The sequence below is a fragment of the Geotrypetes seraphini genome, chromosome 15 (assembly GCF_902459505.1).
Source record: "Geotrypetes seraphini chromosome 15, aGeoSer1.1, whole genome shotgun sequence".
Lineage (NCBI taxonomy): Eukaryota > Metazoa > Chordata > Amphibia > Gymnophiona > Dermophiidae > Geotrypetes > Geotrypetes seraphini.
In genome coordinates this window covers 53,281,821-53,300,812 of record NC_047098.1, presented here as the reverse complement: position 1 = coordinate 53,300,812, position 18,992 = coordinate 53,281,821, and the positions used below count along the sequence as shown (strand labels likewise).

At 43.2% G+C, this 18,992-nt stretch overlaps 1 protein-coding gene across 10 annotated transcripts in view; it reads left to right on the top strand.

The window, feature by feature from the left end:
• The window catches only part of NF1 (neurofibromin 1), a 393,675-nt gene that overhangs the window by 33,099 nt on the left and 341,584 nt on the right, over positions 1–18,992 (top strand). For all 10 annotated transcript variants that reach the window (XM_033922537.1, XM_033922541.1, XM_033922536.1 and 7 more), the window contains exon 2: positions 14,287–14,430. In XM_033922537.1, coding sequence (XP_033778428.1) covers positions 14,287–14,430 — 144 coding nt within the window. The remainder of the gene's footprint in view (positions 1–14,286; positions 14,431–18,992) is intronic.

Genomic DNA, 18,992 nt, shown 5'->3' with positions numbered 1-18,992 from the left:
GACCCAGACTGCCCTTCTTCTTCAGGAAGCTCAGGCCTTGTTACAGCTGGGGGTTGTCGAACCGGTCCCCCAGGACCAACAGAACAAGGGGTTTTACTCCCGATACTTCCTTGTTCCAAAGAAGACGGGCGACCTGCGACCCATCTTGGACCTCAGGGTACTCAACAAATATCTGGTCAAAGAAAAGTTTTGCATGCTGACCCTGGGATCACTGTACCCCCTCCTCGAGCAGAACGACTGGTTATGCTCACTGGATCTCAAGGAGGCCTACACTCACATTCCAATTCATCCAGCCTCCCGTCAATATCTCAGATTCAGGGTGGGACACCTTCACCTCCAATACCGAGTGCTACCCTTCGGCCTGTCCTCGTCACCCAGAGTCTTCACCAAATGCCTGGTTGTGGTGGCCGCAGCACTCAGGAGCCACGGCCTCCAGGTATTTCCTTACCTGGACGATTGGCTCATCAAGGATTCTACATCTCAGGGAGCCGCTCTTGCGATCCAGAAGACAATTTGGTTGCTGCATCATCTGGGATTCGAGATCAACTTCCCCAAATCCCACCTGCAACCGTCCCAGACTCTTCCCTTCATTGGAGCGATTCTGGATACTACCCAACTCAGAGCTTTCCTCCCGCCCCCACGCAGGGACGCTGTCCTTCATCTCTGCCACTCAGTGTCCTCTCGCACATCCATCTCAGCGAGACAGATGATGGTCCTTCTAGGCCACATGGCCTCTACAGTTCACGTGATTCTTCTTGCCAGACTTCACCTCAGGATTCCCCAATGGACCCTGGCGTCCCAGTGGTCCTAGACGTCCGACCCTCTGACTCACCTCATCTGGGTCACTCCTGCTCTACAACAGTCTCTTTGCTGGTGGATGCGCTCCTCCAATCTATCCAGAGGCTTGTTATTCCACACCCCTCACCACCAGAAAGTCCTCAAGACCGACTCGTCGACTTAGGCCTGGGGGGGCCCATCTGGCGGCCTCCGCACCTAGGGTTACTGGACCAGCACGGACCGCCAGTGCCACATCAATCTCCTGGAACTCAGGGTGATCTTCAATGCTCTCCAGACCTTTCAACATCTCCTCTGCAACCAGGTTGTCCTCATTCGCACAGACAACCAGGTCGCCATGTACTACGTGAACAAGCAGGGAGGCACGGGATCGGCCTCCCTCTGCCAGGAAGCTCTGAAGGTGTGGATTGGGCGACTCGCAACAACACCTTCCTCAGAGCGGTCTACATTCAGGGGGCGGACAATGCCTTAGCAGACAGCCTGAGCCGTCTTCTGCAACCTCACGAGTGGACCCTCAACTCCACGCCCCTGCATCATATTTTCTCTCTGTGGGGAAAGCCTCAGATAGACCTCTTTGCAGCCCCCCACAACTTCAAACTGCCTCACTTCTGCTCCAGGATCTACACTCCTCAGCGCCTCGAGACAGATGCATTCCTCCTGGAATGGACAAATCGCTTTCTATATGCATTTCCTCCATTTCCTCTCATCCAAAAGACTCTAGTCAAGCTGAAGTCAGACCATGCCACCATGATCCTGATCGCTCCACGGTGGCCCAGACAACCTTGGTACTCCCTTCTACTTCAACTCAGCAGCAGGGAGCCATACCTTCTACCAGTCTTTCCATCTCTGCTCACACAGCATCAAGGATCTCTGCTTCACCCCAACCTGCAGTCTCTACACCTGACAGCTTGTTTCCTCTCAACGTAACCCCTCTCCAGTTTTCTCAACCTGTGAGAGATGTCCTGGAAGTTTCAAGGAAGCTCACTACTAAACAATGCTACCACCAAAAGTGGACTAGATTTTCTGCTTGGTGTTTTTCTCATCATCATGAGCCACAACACTCTCCTTGTCTTCAGTTTTGGATTATCTTTTGCACCTTTCTCATTCTGGTCTCAAGTCTACATCGATACAAGTCCATCTTAGTGCAATTGCTGCTTTCCATCAGCCTCTTCAAGGGAAACCTCTCTCTGCTCATCCGGTGGTTTCCAGATTCATGAAAAGACTCTTCCATGTCAATCCTCCCCTCAACCCGCCTCCAGTGGTTTGGGACCTCAATGTGGTTCTTTCTCAGCTTATGAAACCTCCATTTAAACCTCTTCACAAGGCTCACCTGAAGTATCTCACTTGGAAAGTGGTGTTTCTCATTGGCCACACTTCTGCCCGAATAGTCAGTGAGCTACAAGCCTGGTTGCGGACCCGTCTTTTACAGTATTCCATCATGACAAGGTTGTTATCGGCACACACCCGAAATTCCTTCCTAAGGTTGTCTCAGAATTTCATCTCAACCAATCCATCGTCCTGCCAGTGTTCTTTCCGAAGCCACACTCTCACTCTGGAGAATCTGCTCTTCATACTCTGGACTGTAAGCGTGCCTTGGCTTTCTACCTAGAACGCATCAAACCTCACAGATCTGCTTCTCAACTTTTCATCTCCTTCGATCCGAACAAGTTGGGACACCCCGTTTCCAAGCGCATCATCTCCAACTGGATGGTGGCTCGCATCTCATTCTGGTATGCCCAGGCTGGATTGCCCCTTGACAGAAAAATCATAGCCCACAAGGTCAGAGCGATGGCAGCTTCTGTAGCCTTCCTCAGATCAACACCGATTGAGGAGATTTGTAAAGCTGACACTTGGTCCTCGGTTCATACCTTCACCTCACACTATTGTCTGGATACCTTCTCCAGACGGGATGGACAGTTTGGCCAAACAGTACTACAAAATTTATTCTCCTAAGATGCCAACTCTCCCACCATCCCATTCTGGTTAGCTTGGAGGTCACCCATTAGTGAGAATACTTGTCCTGGGATAAAGCAATGTTACTTACCGTAACAGTTGTTATCCAGGGACAGCAGGCAGCTATTCTCACGTCTCACCCACCTCCCCTGGGTTGGCTTCTCTGCTAGCTAGCTGAACTGAGGAGACACGCCTGGTGCATCGGGCGGGAAGGCATTCGCGCATGTGCGGTGCGGGCGACTCGAAACTTCGAGTTTTCTTCAAAGAAGCGTCCGCATCGGGGCTCCGTTGGATCACGCCATCCATTAGTGAGACTAGCTGCCTGCTGTCCCTGGATAACAACTGTTACGGTAAGTAACATTGCTATCCTTAGCAAATCAGAAAATGTCCAGACTATTCCTTATGTACTTCTAAATATCATGACAATTCTCATGTAATCCGTCTTGAACCACAAGGTAATGGCGGAATAGAAATCAGTAATGTAATGTAATGTAATTTCCATTCTCACTTGTCTGGACTAGTCTAGTGGGACTCTTGGAAAAGAAATTAGCAGGTAAGGTCAGATTTCATCACTGCTCAAAATAAAAAATGGAAGAGAATCAAAAACAAGCCAGATCTGTCAGGAAAACATTTTTTAAATATTTTGTTCTGTTTAGATTATTATTATGCAACTTTAATGTTAACAAATGTTTGAAGACTTGATTAGTTAGCCATTATTGCCTAAATATGTTCAATATTGCTGTGCAACATTTTCTTCTCCAGACAAATACAGTGACACAAAGAGATGTCAATGTTTTTGTGAGTTGGTTCAGTAATGGGCTCTGGTTGTTTAACTCATTTCATTTGTGGTAAGAGAGTGGAATGTTAAGATATGACAGGAGAGTCAATAAGTGTGTGTAGAGTTTTTATTGAAATTGTCATTCCATGCTTTTGAGCTACAGTTCCTTTTGAAAGCTTGTTAAAATGCTTGATCCATAATATAAATGAGATCTTGTCTGAACAGTTATATTGCTTCTTATGGACATGCCATCCTATTAACAGAGCAGAAAAAAAAGAATTCCGAGAGCCTTCTAGTCTATGGTGCAAAGTTTTTGGCTTGGAGCTATCAGCGTTAAGAGAGTAAAACAAGTACATGAAGAATTTGGGTGGAGGCTGTTGGTTTTAAACTTAAGGAGAATCTGAATTCTTTTGGTCTCTGTGCTGAAGTTCAGAAACACTAATTAGTTAAAAATATTTCTGTAGATAATTCATTCTTTTTACAAATGCCTATTAATCAGAAACAACATTGAAAGCATATAGCAGGATTTAATAGAATCATTACCTGAGATTTACAATCTCGTATCCGTATCTCCCTCATAAGATTTGGTCCTTAGTGGAATGCAAAGCATAGTACAGGAGTTAACTGTGCTGAGTCCTCTGGGAAACAGTGATCAAAACGTGATCAGATTTGAGCTGATACCGGGAGTGATATCACAAAAGAGATCTACTGTAGAGGCGTTTAATTTTTGAAAGGGCGTCTGATAAAATGAGGAAAATGGTTAAAAAGAAACTAAAAGGATCAGATGCAAAGATTAGGACTGTAAACTAGGCGTGGTTGTTATTTAAAAATACCATCGTGGAAGCCCAGACCAGATGTATTCCATGTATCAGCAAAGATGGAAAGAAGAGGAATCGAGAGCTGGCGTGGTTAAAAGGTGAAGTGAAAGAGGCTATTACAGCTAAAAAAACATCCTTTAAAGCGATGTCTCTCAAACTTTCTCGAGCTGGGGATCACCAGTTATGTCTCTAGCAGGATATATATTTCAAATCTGATATATTCTAATCACAAAATTATTTGTTTCTACCTTTTGTTGTCTCTGGTTTCTGCTTTCATCTTCTTTTCACTCTCTTCCTTCTAGCGTCTGCCCTCTCTGTCTCTTCAATCCAGCATCTGCCCCTTCCATCTACTGTCTGACCTCTCCCCCTTCCATATGGTATTTGTCTTCTTTCTATGCCCCTCTCCCCTTTCCATCCAGCCTATGCTCCTCTCTCCTTTTTACACGATTCACTCCAGCTTCACTGCGATCTCCTTTTTACACGATTCACTCCAGCTTCACTGCGATCTTCATTTTTATCTCTCCTACACCAGATCTAGCATCTTTGTCCCTCTCAATTTCTCTGCTGACCCCTCTTCCCATCTCATTCCTGTCTCTCCCCTTCCCCTCCTCTAATCTCCCTGCAAGCTGTTTCCTTCCTTTTTTCTTCTCCCTTCCCTCCTCCTCCTGTCCAGCAGTAACTCTCTTCCCTTTCCTTTCCCTCCTCCCCTCCCAGCAGCATCTCTCCTTCTCCCTCTCCAGGTCCAGGAGCAGCTGTCCCTTTTTTTTTTCACCATGCCCAGCAGCTTTCTCCCCTCCCAGCAACTCTCCTTACTTGCCAGCGCTGCGATTCAGTAAGGCAGCCTCGGATCCTTTGTTGGATCGCACCGCCTCTGAGGAAAGCGGAAGTTGCATCATCAGAGGTGGCCCGACTCAGCAAAAGCTTCCTTCTTCAATCACTGCGTTTGTAAGGAGAGCCGCTGGGAGGGGAGAAAGCACAGTGTGAGGCTCCCTATTATCTCTCCGGCCCTGCGCGAAGGACAGCTCCTCGATCTTGCCGGTCCTGCGTGGACTGGCAGAAAATTGAAGAAGTTAATCTCGCCGGTCCTGTGTGGAATTTTCTGCGGACCAGCGGTTGAAGAACTGTGTACTAAGCCAAATCAACAAGTTAAAAAGTGATAAATTGCCTGGACCGGATGTATTCATCCCAGGGTACTAAAAGAACTCAAACATGAAATTGCTGACCCGCTGTTAGTGATCTGTAACTTGTTGCTAAAATCGTCTGTAGTACCTGAAGATTGGAAAGTGGCCAATGTTATGCCGATTTTTAAAAAGGGCTCCAAGAGAGATCGAGAAATTACAGACAGGTAAGCCTGACTTCAGTGCTGGGCAAAATAATAGAAACAATTATAAAAAATACAATTGTGGAACATATAGACAAACATGATTTAATGAGACAGAGTCAGCATGGGTTCAGTCAAGGGAGATCTTGCCTCACCAATTTGCTTGACTTCTTTGAAGGTGTGGATAAAGGTGAGCCGGTTGATATAGTGCATCTAGATTTTCAGAAAGCTTTTGACAAAGTTCCTCATGAGAGGCTTCTCAGAAAATTAAAGAATCATGACTTAGGTGGCAAAGTTCATTTGTGGATTAGGAATTGGTAATCGGATAGAAGATAGAGGGTAGTGTTAAATGGTCATTTTTCTCAGCGGAGGGGAGTAAACAGTGGAGTGCCGCAGGGGACTGGGACCGGTGCTATTTAACTTATTTATAAATGATCTGGAAATTGGAACGACGAGTGAGGTGATTAAATTTGCAGATGACACTAAACTGTTCAAAGATGTTAAAATGCATACGGATTGTGAAAAATTTCAGGAAGACCTTAGGAAATTGGAAATTGGCGCCAAGTGGCAGATGAAATTTAATGTGGACAAATGCAAAATAATGCACAATGGGAAGAATAACCCGAATTATAGTTACCAGATGCTAGAGTCCACCTTGAGGGATAACGCCCAAGAAAAGGATCTGGGTGTCATCATAGACAATACAATTGAAACCTTTCATTCAATGTGTGGCGGTGGCCAAAAAAGCAAACAGGATGCTAGGAATTATTTTTTAAAAAGGGCTAGTTAATAAGACTAAGAATGTTATAATGCCCCTGTATTGCTCTATGGAGTATTGCGTTCAATTCTGGTCTCCTTATCTCAAGAAAGATATACAGTAGTGGCACTAGAAAAGGTTCAAAGAAGAGCGACCAAGATGATAAAGGGGATGGAACTCTTCTTGTATTAAGAAAGACTTAAACGGTTAGGGCTCTTCAGCTTGGAAAAGAGACAGCTGAGTGGAGTAGAACGGGTACAAGTGGATCGATTTTTCACTCCATCAAAAATTACAAAGACTAGGGGACACTCTAAGTCAGTGGTTCCCAACCCTGTCCTGGAGGAACACCAGGCCAATCGGGTTTTCAGGCTAGCCCTAATGAATATGCATGAGAGAGATTTGCATAGAATGGAAGTGAAAGGCATGCAAATCTGCTCCATGCATATTCATTAGGGCTAGACTGAAAACCCGATTGGCCTGATGTTCCTCCAGGACAGGGTTGGGAACCACTGCTCTAAGTAACAGGGAAATACTTTTAAAACCAATAGGAGGAATTTTTTTTCACTCAGAATAGTTAAACTCTGGAATGCGTTGCCAGAGGTTGTTGTAAGAGCGGATAGCGTAGCTGGTTTTAAGAAAGGTTTAGACCAGGGTGCCCACACTTTTTGGGCTTGCGAGCTACTTTTAAAATGACCAAGTCAAAATGATCTACCAACAATAAAATTTTTTAAAAAGCACAAAGCACACTGAAAGGCAGAGAAAATGTTAATTATCATTCATATTCCGGGGTTTTTTCAAAGAGATCAAGGCAGATGACTCTATGTAATGTCACCTCAGTAACAATCATACAAAAATAGACAAATATACCCCCTCCCTTTTTACTAAACCGTGATAGCAGTTTTTAGCGCAGGGAGCTGCGCTGAATGCCCCGCGTTGCTCTCGACACTCATAGGCTCCCTGCGCTAAAAAACACTATTGCGGTTTAGTAAAAGGGAGCCCTAGTGCAAAATATAGACAGCAGATATAAATTCTCAAAACAGACACATTTTGATTCACTAAATTGAAAATAAAATAATTTTTCTTACCTTTGTTGTCTGGTGATTTCATGAATCTCTGGTTTCACTTTCTTCTTCTGACTGTGCATCCAATATTTCTTCCCTTCTTTCAGCCTCCTGTATGTTTCCTCTCCTCCAGAACTCATTCCCTCCCCCAACTTTTTCTTTCTTTCTCCCTGCCCCCTTCTTTCTTTCTGTCTCCATGCCTCCCTTTCTTTCTTTCTCTCTCTCCATGCCCCCTTTCTTTCTGCCAATAATGGGGCTTGATTCGGTTTACAAAAAATTATATAGGTCAAGGAAAAGCAAGATATTAAAGCACAGGAATCATTATTTGTTTATCTTTTTTTTTATTTAGTTATAATTTTAACAATTGACATTCTTCTAAATCAAACAAGAAAAATACAATGTAAAATGAGAATATAATATACCAAATTATTTGAAGATGCCTCCTTATTACAAAGTATAGTTAGTCCTCAATATAGGGGACATAGCTAAATAAAACTGAAATAATACATAGGAATTTAAATCAAAAGGAAATAAAGAATGGGGACCTGACTGCTCTTAGGACAATCCTTTTCCTGAGCTATCTTGAAAAACAGGAAAATTCATATAGTAGATACAGACTGTTCTCTATCCAAAATAAATTTAGACAACTGCTGTGGTTCATAGAAGACATATCTATTTTCTTTATATACCAATACACACTTGCAGGGGGATCTTAAAGCAAAGGTTGTTTCCTTTTCTTCTGAGTGGAATGAGAAACATCAGGATACATTCTTATAATGTTTGTCAAAAAACGAACATCTTTATATTTGAAAAACATCTTAAGCATCCATTCCCTATTAGAGTCAATAGCAAACTGTATAATTAATGTGGCTGAAACCTGAACCTCAGTGTCCGACTTCTCCAGGAAATTAGTCAAGTCCAAACTATCAGCAGAAACATTCTGCTGGTTAGGATTTTAAGATTTAACTGTTATAGGAAGTAGAGAATGACACGGGGAAAAAATCTGTCCCCGTCACCGGCCCACCATCCTCTGCACCGCCCCGTCACCGCCGTTCCCTTCACCGCCCCATCACCGTCACCGCCATCCCTTTCACCGCCCCATCACCGCCACTGCCATCCCATTCACCGCCCCGTCACCGTCCCCGCTGCATCCATATAAGCCTTAGTACTGTAATATTTAGCTTATTCCTTTCTTATAAATCAAAGTTCCTGCTGCTGAACTAGAGAAAGAGATGTTCAGCTGGCAGGGCTTTGTTTATAAATTTTTATCAACACAACTAATATACTATTTTATCCTAAAGCAAAAAATAAATAAATAAATATAATTTTTTTTTCTACCTTTGTTGTCTGGTTTCTGCTTTCCACATCTTCTCATTGAATTCCTTCCATCCACTGTGTGTCTTCTCTCTGCGTCTTCCATTTGCTGTTACTGTGCCTCTCCCTTAACCCCCCCTCCCCAATTGGTCTAGCACCCATCTTCTTCCCTCCGCTCCCGCATAGTCTGGCATCTGTCTTCTTCCCACTCTGTCTTCCACATTTCTCTTGGGGGTCTGTTCCTCTCCACCCTCCTTCAATGTCTGTTCTATTCCTTTCCACCACCACCCTTCATGCCCTCCTTTACCATCTGTTCCTTTCTACTACCCTTCAGCTCCTCTCGCGTGGCCTATCTACCTTCCTTCCTCTTATTTTCATGGCACGTTACAATGTAATTTGTGCAAGCCACTGGAGCCTGCAAGCTCGGTCCCTGTCCCATCCCCACAAACCATCTCGCTTCTGTGCTCCTATTTTCTCCATTTCTAATATCTCCCCTATGTATCTGTCATTGCCCCCCCTGTGTCCATATACCATCCCCATGGCATGTCCCCTTTATGTCTCTGTCCCTATGCCCCATGCACATAATTTCCCCTCTTTCTGTTACCTTCCTGTGTCCAGATTTCCCCTATCTTCCTCTTCCATACCAGTGTGTCTCTTCTTTTCAACCCCATCTAGCTTTTTTCCCTCTTTCTTCCCCCCCCCCCCCCTTGCTTCTAGCATCTGGCTCACCTGCCAGTCCTTCCCTTTCTTTCCTGCTGTGGGTTTTTCTTTCCGACTTCATCCCCTTGGCCCAGAATCCTTTTCCCTTTCACTCCCTCCTTCCAATTTGAGCCGGGAACACTAGCGATCGCACGGTCCCCGCAGCCACTACCTGCCTGCCCAATCGATCCTAGTGTTTAGCCAGCTCTCTCCCTTCTCCTCACCTTAGTTTATAGGTTTTCTTTTTCGGCGACCTGCACGCTTTCCCAAAGAGCCGCGCACGCGCGGCTGCTCAGTGTTCAATCTTCTGCTCTGCTGCAACTTCCTGTTTCCGGTTGCGTCAGAGCAGAAGAACTGAGCAGCAGCGGGTGCGCGGCTCTCTGATAGCGTGCGGGTCGCCGAAAAAGAAAATCTACAAACTAAGGTGAGGAGAAGGGAGAGAGCTGGCTAAACACTAGAATCGATTGGGCAGGCGGGTGTGAGCTGCGGGGACCGCGCGATCCTTCATGCCTCACTGCGGGGACAAGACCATTCACCGCCCCGCGGGCGGTGAATGGCCTTGTCCCCGTCGCCGCAGCGACTGCTAGTTTTCTTCCCCGTTTTCGGCGGGTGACCCGCGGCTAAAATGCGGTGGCCGCGGGTAAACCGCCACCGTGTCATTCTCTAATAGGAAGGTAATAGATTTTTGAGAGAGATGGATATGAGGTTTCAGGCACTTTCAGAATTTTACTCAGATATCTTTTAAACATTGCTAAGGCAGCTAGCTATAGGATGGACTTTAGGAAAATTAATAATCTGGAGATTATATCTCCTAATAGAATTTTCCATCATTTCTTGCTTTAAGTGCAAACTAGCACTGTCCTTAGCCCAAGTTAGAACTTGTACTTCCAAGGGTTTTATTTTAGTCTCCAAATCAGTCACTTTATTCTCTAAGGATGTTACTTACCTTGGTCTTAAGTTCCAGATTTTCTGAAAGCGCTGTAGTACATCGCTTGGAAAGTTGCTGTGTTTGATTCCCTAGAGAAGATTGCATGTTAAATATAGCATCCCATATCGACTCCATTGTGAAGACCTTAGGCCTCTGTAAGGGAACAGTTTCTGCTCGAGAGGTCCCTGCAGCACCCAATGCACCAAGAGCCGCCTCAGTTGTAAAGGAATCTTCCTGGTTTTGCTGTACTCTCGACACCAGCTGGGAAGAAGTTGCAACCTCTTCTTGCCCTGTTCCAGAGTCAGTACTCCCACTCCGTTGGGCCAGCAAGGATTCCTGGGCTGGCACATCCGAAAAGGACTCTCCCGTCACACCGGGACAGCTGGGTGGACTTCGCTCATCTGAGGATAGTGTGACGCTCTCGAGGGAGAGATCTCGCGCCTCAGTTCGTGCGGTTTCTCCTGCCGTGTATATCTCTGATCGCTGCGTTCCAGCTCCACAAAGGCATCCATCGGGCCTGTAGGTAAAGTAGTTTCATCCGGGAAAACCCGGAGTTTAGATTTTCGTTTTACCATCCAGTAAGCAGAGGAAAAAAAACAATACAGGAACAATGGCGTCTCCGGGAAGGCATCAGGTTGGCATCTTGTTAATGCTCCGCCCCCGTTTATCCTTATTTAAATCAAAGTTTGTTAAGAATTTCTGAAATGAAAAAGTTTTTAAAGTTTTCTGAAAAGCTGGTAAAGAAGGAAGAAGTCTAACTTCAGCAGGAAGATTATTCCAAATTTTTGCAAAAGAAAAAACCCAAATTGATTCTGCCGCATCTCTTCAGTAACAATAGAAAAAGTCACTCAATTGTGAAAAAAATAAAATTGACATATATTTACTTATTTAAATCAAAAATATATAGCATAAGTATATGCTCAGAGACTTGAAGGCAAGAATAGCACCTTACTACACAGTCATTTCATATGCTTAAATAGTGTTGAAAAACATTTTCTTTGCTGCATCACCGAGTCAACTTTCTCTTATTTTACATATACATGATAAGCAAAGTACTTATCTTTTCAAAGGTTCCAATGTGGCCCGTTTCAATCCTGCATCAGGGAATCAAGATGGAAACTTGAATTAACTTTAAAGGTGGCTCAGTCTTTTTCTGAACTCAAAAAAGATTCAAAGGCAAAAATGCACTCCACTAGTTTCAAACGGCATCTTCAGTAGGCTGGATATTTTAGCACCCTTCCATATATATGTGACCTTTTTTTTTTAAGGGAATGATAAACTTTTTAAAACCCTGCTAAGCTAAGTGCTTTTACCACATTCTCTGGCAATGAATTACAGGTTGAGTGAAGAAATATTTTTCTGATGTGTTTTAAATTTATTACTTAGTAGCTTCATTGTGTGCCCCCTGGTCCTAGTATTTTTGGAAGGAGTAAACATACAGGCATTTATACCTGTTCCATTCAAATAAGTATTTTATAGACATCTATCATATTTCTTTTGTATCTTAAATTTAATGCTTTCTATAGCAATTTAATGTGCATCGTGTTGTTGATTAACCTTTTCCTATCGTGTGTCCTGGATGACGGGACATTCCAAAAATGACATAGACAGTGGATAAACAGTCTGTATGGACTAATAAAGAGCCAGAAACACAAAATATTTGAATTTAGACTTATGACTTATTTACATTATGTTTACAATAGCCGTAAATGATAACGGTGAATAAAACAAAACTTTGCTAAAATAATTACGACTGGAACCAGCGTAATGTAAAATTTATTACGATAGGAAAAGATTAATGCATGTTAAAAATAAGTGAAACAAACTGAAAAAGAAAATTGGGAGAAAAATGTTTTTGTCCTGAGAATATCCCTAATAATGATATAAAGGTATTGAATACATTATACTCGATATAAAATGAGATTTTTGGGCCATAAAAATGACCCAAAAGTGGGGGGTTTCGATTTATATTCGAGTCCCCCAGTGATTGGCATGCCGCTGTCCCCTCTGACAATCTGTGCGCTGCTACCCCTACCACTTGCAAATGGCATCACACCCACACTTCTGTCCCTCCTTCACAACCTCTCCCCTAAGATGCTGCCCCTCCCGGCAAATGGCATCATACTTACCCGCACGCTGTTCCTTCTTCCACAGCCCTTCCACCAAGATGACTGACGCTGCTGTTATATACAGGGACCTGACCCCCCCCAACAGACTTCACACTTACCTATGCTGAGCAAGCTGCTAGTAATCCTCCATGTTGGATTGGTGTAGTGCCTTGAGCTTCTGCACATGCTCAAGGCCTGCCAGCTCCCGAGGAACCAGCAGAAGCTGGCATGCCTTGATCATGCTCAAAAGCTCAAGACCTGCACTGGCCCAAAATAGAGAATTACTTGCAGCTTGTTCAGTACAGGTAAGTGCGATGTCGGTTGGGGGTGGGGTTCCTAGTGTATGACAGCAGCATCAGTTATCTTGGAGGAGCGGTTTTGGAAGGAAGGACAGCAGCAGGCCTATGGTCATCCAGGAGGGGGAGGGACACTAATGCCATGGTCATCTGGGGGGGGAGGGAGTAGTATCATTAGTGCTGGTCATCGGGTATGGTGGTGGAAGGCAGAAGGAGGGACGGCAGCATGCCAGTGGTCATCTGGGGGGGAAAGTCTTCCGGGAGGGGGAGGGACACTAATGTCATGGTCATCTTGGAGGGGGGAGAGAGAGGGAGGGAGGGAGGAAGGACAGCAGCATGCCAGTGGTCATCAGGGGGAGGGGGGAGAACACTAGCACCAGTCATGTGGAGAACAGAAGCACTGGTCAGCGATGATCATGGTGGTGGAGAAATGTAGTACAGATAGTCATTGGAAAGGATGGGAGGGGAGGACACTAGTCCTGGTCATGGGGGTTGTGAAGGATAGAAGCGCCAGTCTTGGGGAAAGGAAAAGACAGCAGCATCAGTCATTGGGAGAGAAGGACAGCAGTTGATAAATATGTTAAAACTTAGGACAAGATCTTCTAGTCTTTGTAGATGGCTCACCTTGAAGACCCAAGTGTCTTACCTCAGTTAATATTCAAGTCAACGTTCTCCCCCCCTTTTTGGGGAAAAAGGGTTACCTCAGTTTATATTCAAGTATACAGTATACTGTATGTGTTCTACTTTGTGTGTCTGATTAAGTATACTTTGTGTTCTTGTGTTGATTTCTACCAGTAGGTCTGTTTTGCTTTTTGCATTTCTAACTTGTTCTGTGCTATATTGTGTATATGTTTTTTAGCAGCCTTGGCTTTCTTCTAATTAATAATAATAATAATAACAGTTTATATACTGCAGTACCGTTAAGTTCTATGCGGTTTACAAAAGATTAGTGAAGTACATGTTGAGTTGACTTAAGGGATGTGGGAACAATAGGGAGAAAGGGCAGGAACACCGTTAGATAGGGGAAAGAGAGAAGTGAGTCAGCTGTCTAGGTATTTCAGGAATAGGTGAGTTTTGAGGCGTTTCCTGAATACCTCATAAGTGGTGGGCAATAGGAGTTGTTCTAGGTCTTTACCCCATAGAGCTGCTTGATGTGAGAGAAGATGCTCATGGTTTTTTTTTTAGTTTGCATCCTCTAACCGGGGGAGAAACGAAGTGCAAGTGGGAGCTTTTCTTGTGTTTGTTGGCTGAGAAGGAGAAGACTCATGTACAATATATATCTTGATAATTCTTATATTGGTCAGTGCTAAATGTTTCAACATGCAAAAGAATCCAGTTATCTCCAGGACAAATATGGCCATCAAACCTCTTGATATAATGAACATGAATTTGTGCAGATTATGAATCCAAAAATGAATTTATACTCTCTGTAACTCTGTTTTTTCCCCTTTTTAACAGCTTCCGATAAAAGCAGGGCAGCAGACCACTCACACCAAAGTCAGCATGGAGCACAATAAGGAATGCCTTATTAATATTTCCAAGTACAAGTTTTCTCTTGTTATAAGTGGACTCACAAATATCCTAAAGAATGTAAACAACATGGTAAGTTACTGTTCAGACACTGATCAGAAGATTAAGAAAAACTACATAACAATAAACTAATTTTCTTTTTTTTTTTATTTATTATTTATTTATAGAATTTTATAATATTACCAAGCATATACATCTTGTATAGTAAAGTGAGATCAAACAACATACTGAACTAAATTTCCAAAATTAAGATATACCACAATCATAATTCAGTTTGAAAATAAAAATAGATAAATAAAGTAATAATGATCTAGTTGATCACACACTAGTCCTCCATATATTGGATCCAAGATTTAAAGAGTAGGACAAATATAAATCAAATTAATTAAAAGAAAATCCATGTCTTACTACAGTGCGGGGAGCTAACCTTCCATGGGCACTGTTATTCCTTTCTCAAGACGTTTCGCTGAGAGAAAACTAATCAGTTGAGACGGCTCTGTAAAAATAAACTTCAATGATAAATATCTAACCACACATTTACATGGATATCTCAGAAAGAAAATACCCCCTATTTGAGTCACTCCAGGTTTTAGAAGTAGAAATTCTTTCCTTCTCTTTTGAGTCTCTCTAGAGACAACGGGGAAAATCTGAATATGATGTCCCAGGAAGTCTTTGGACCTATTTTTAAAGAAACGTTTTAATATCCAATCCTTGTCTGGAGCCAAAGCGACAGACAACAAGAGAGTGGCTGGAACAGCCAATTCTCTATCCGATTGTTCCAGTATTGCGGAAATGTCCAATGATCTCTCCCGGGATTCCTCAATTTTTCCTTCTTCTTTGAATTGGGGCTTGGCAGGAAGATAATACACTCTTGTAAGAGGAGGTAAGGAGCTTTCAGGAATTTCCAATATTTCCATAAAATACCTTTTCACCATTTCTCTAGGAGAAGTTGACAAGATCTTTGGAAAATTTATAAATCTCAAATTGTTAATTCGACCATTATTCTCCTGAGCTTCCAGCTTCCTCCTGAGTATTATATTATCTTTAACCAGCAAATCTTGATTTTGTTTTAAAGATATTAGCTCCTTACTTGTATTTTGTGACTCTGTTTTTAATTGAGAAATATCCTGCTTTAACACATTTATTTCTTCTTTTTGTTCTTTTAATTCCTTGTCCAAACTTTTTATTTGAGGATTTAAAGAATTCCCCAAATTCACTACCAAGTCCCATAATGCTTCAAGTGTAACTTTAGGGGGTTTTGTAGGTGAAAAAAGTTGTAATGGTGTAGTATCTAAATGTTCTGAAGTTAGCTTTACCTCAGTAGCGTCTTGTATTCCCCCAGCCTCTGTTGTCCCGGTTGCAAGTCCTTGCAGAGAGAGCATGTCACTCTGCGTTGTTATGTTCGGCGAGCCCTCCATGCTAGCCTCTGGGAACGAAGAAGAAGCTACCTCCTCGGGTGCATTCTGGTCCTGTGGAGAGCTAGCTGCTTGCGGCGTCGGTTGAAGGGGTGGCGTCCTGACGTCGGGGCTGAGAGTGACATCGAGCCCAGGGGATCTCACCACCGCGGCGAGCTGGCACCCGACTCTTCTTGCTCCCGTTGTAGGCGTCGGAGAAAATCATCAATAGTGACCGCTGGGGTTAAGGGTCGCTGGGAGGCTCCTCCGACGTTCCTTCCCCGTCTTTTCAGCATAGTTACAGGAAACTTTCGACGGCGTCCTCACTGCAGCAGATATGCAGCGGCCATCTTGGATCCCAAACTAATTTTCTTAAAGGTTTCAAAGTGATTGAAAACTGCAGCATTGAAATTGATTTCCCTTTGTGGAAGAATTGCTTAGGCTCAGAAGTGAAAGAACGGTTACAAACTTGAACTGCACTTGTCTTGTACAAGACAGTAACAAACAGAAATTTTGGTTCAGAGAGACTTTTTCTTTTTACTGTTTTTCATGCCTCTTGGCATGCATGGCCTAAAGCCAGCTGGATCCAGATTCACCCAACAGGGCTGAACCAGTCCTAAGTTTACTGCTTTGCATACAGAGACTTGTAATCTTGTTTTTCTTAGGGCATGCAGTGGGGAAATCAGAACTACAATTCCACACGTGCAGTAAAGCCAGGACTAGATCTACCCTATCAGACAAATCTGGATCCAGTTGACAACCCTAACCAGTCTACTCTAGTTCCCCAAATGTACAGGAACTTGGTAGTCTAGGTAAGGGCTACTGGCAAATCTAATGAGTATGGTAGAATGCAATAAAGTGATCTAAAAGTAATTGTATCTAAAATATATAAATACAGAAGCAAAAAATAAAATCTTATTTTATAAAATACCCCAAAGTATCATAATCAACAAATAATAACACCCCCCCCACTTTAATACAAAAGCTATAAAAATTGTTCCCTTCAAACAGGGGTGTCAAACTCAATCACATAAGGGGCCGAAATCTAAAACACAGGCTAAGTTGTGGGCTGAATTTTTAATTAAGATACTTAGTCTTAGTAGAAGTATAGATACTTCCTTACCCTGAGACACCATTCCAGTGATTCACCTGGTTATTTTCACCTCATAGATGTTACCATACTTAATCCCAACTTTATTCAAATAGTCATTCTAGGCAGAGGCAGCGAAACACCTTTTTTGTTTGGGGGGGGGGGGGCGAAAGTTCCACCATAGACACCGCCCAAGCTCCATCTCAGGACCCCCCCACCCCCATAACAGTACTAATTGTAATATCATTTTTTCCATTCATTTTTCATATACTGTATACACACAATATAATCTTATTAACAACACATAATAGTTAACCACAAAATTAAACTACACAAAGCACACTGTATGATTCTCAATATTCATTCCTACCAGAACACAGATAACCCCTATGCAAATACAGGACCACAAACTAAAAGTATGAATATATACAAACGAAACCCTAAGATGCAAGACTCTGTATGCAGTACAACCCCAGAGAAATAGAAACAAATGCATTTCTTCCTGAACAGTGCAAAATATAGACACAGCAGATGTAAATTCTCAAAACTGACACAATTCAATCTCTAAATTGAAAATAAAATCATATTCCCTACCTTTGTTGTCTGGTGATCTTGGTTTTCAAACCATCTTTTCCCAGTCTCTGGCTGCACTTCCTTCTGTCTGTGCTCTTAACTGTGTATCCAGGGCCACCTTATCTATTTGCTGGTTTTCTCTCCTTCACTTTCTGCCATACATCCCATCTTTAAGACAAAAATGAAACCCTATTGCCATCAATAATACTTGAATCTGCAAAGCTTAAGACCACTGATAGGTATTTATATGTGAAATCTTTTTTTATTAAATAGGTATTTAATTGTAAATTATTTTATAAGGTCTAAATGTGCTCATAAAACTTCAACAGGGCGCCTAACAGTGATACGAGGTTGCTGACACAGTGTGTGGGTTCTTAATCACAGCACATTACTTTAAGCACTACTGCTTCTATTGTATTTCACATTCTCCATGTAGCTCTTCAAAAGTAAAAAATAGACACTTATCTGATGTATCTTGGCTCCAACACAGACTGTGTTTCGCAAAGGCTATGTCAGGAAGTCGAGTTTTAAATAGTTTTTAATTTATATTATCCCAGGACAAGCAGGCAGCATATTTTCACATATGGGTGACGTTACCGACGGAACCCTGGTTAGGACCACTTTAAAAGTGATTCTCCACTTTAAGTCTTTAGAAAGTTTGCGATAGCCCAAAACGCGCATGCGCGAGTGCCTTCCCTCAATTTCTTAGTTTCCGCGGAGCTAAGAAGACATGTTTGTTCAACGATCATTGAAATCTTTTTTTCTCTTGCAGATCTCTGACTTTTTAGTCAGTTTTTGTTCTTTTCTTTATTGTTTATTGTTAAAAAAAAAAAAAAAAAAGAGAAGTAGAAATTTTTACTTTTTCCCTTTCGCGGGTTCGGCCCGGCGAGGCCTACTCTTCCACCTTGGCTTCGGACTTTGCTTTTGCCAAGGCCAAGTTGCCATCAATGTCCCATCCGCAAACGGGTTTTAAAAAGTGTGGATGTTGTGCTCGCCCCATTTCAATAACTGATCCACACCACTGGTGTCTCCAGTGTTTGGGACCTGAGCACCGTCCAGAGACTTGTTCCCGCTGCTCGTTGCTTCAAAAGAGGGCACTTAAGAACCGCCTCATCCAGCAGAAACTCCTTTTTGGTGCCGGCATGGAAGGAGACTCGACATCAGTCTCGGCGTCGGCGTCGCTATCTAAATTGACACCGCAACTCTCAACATCAGGAGAGCCATCTTCGGTGTCACATGCAGTAGGTAAGCCAGCTAAGAAGCTTTCCCCCACCCCTTTGGGTCCTCAGGTCACTGCAGTGAGTCAAGTCCTGCCAACTTCAAGGAGACCCAAAAGGCATTTCGCTCCCATTTCAGTGAGTGCCTTGACATCGGCCTCCTCATTGGCGGAGCGTAGAACGGCACCGAAGGTACTGGCTAAAAAGCCAGCGATACTGATGCTCACTCTTAAGCAGCAGATCAGAGAATTGCTGCTAGAGGAATTACAGGAGCAAATCCAACTGCTCTTGCCGACTCCCATGTCGACATCCACTCCTCTGGTGCTGGTCGGGTCTGAGCCATCGACACCGATTGCTCCT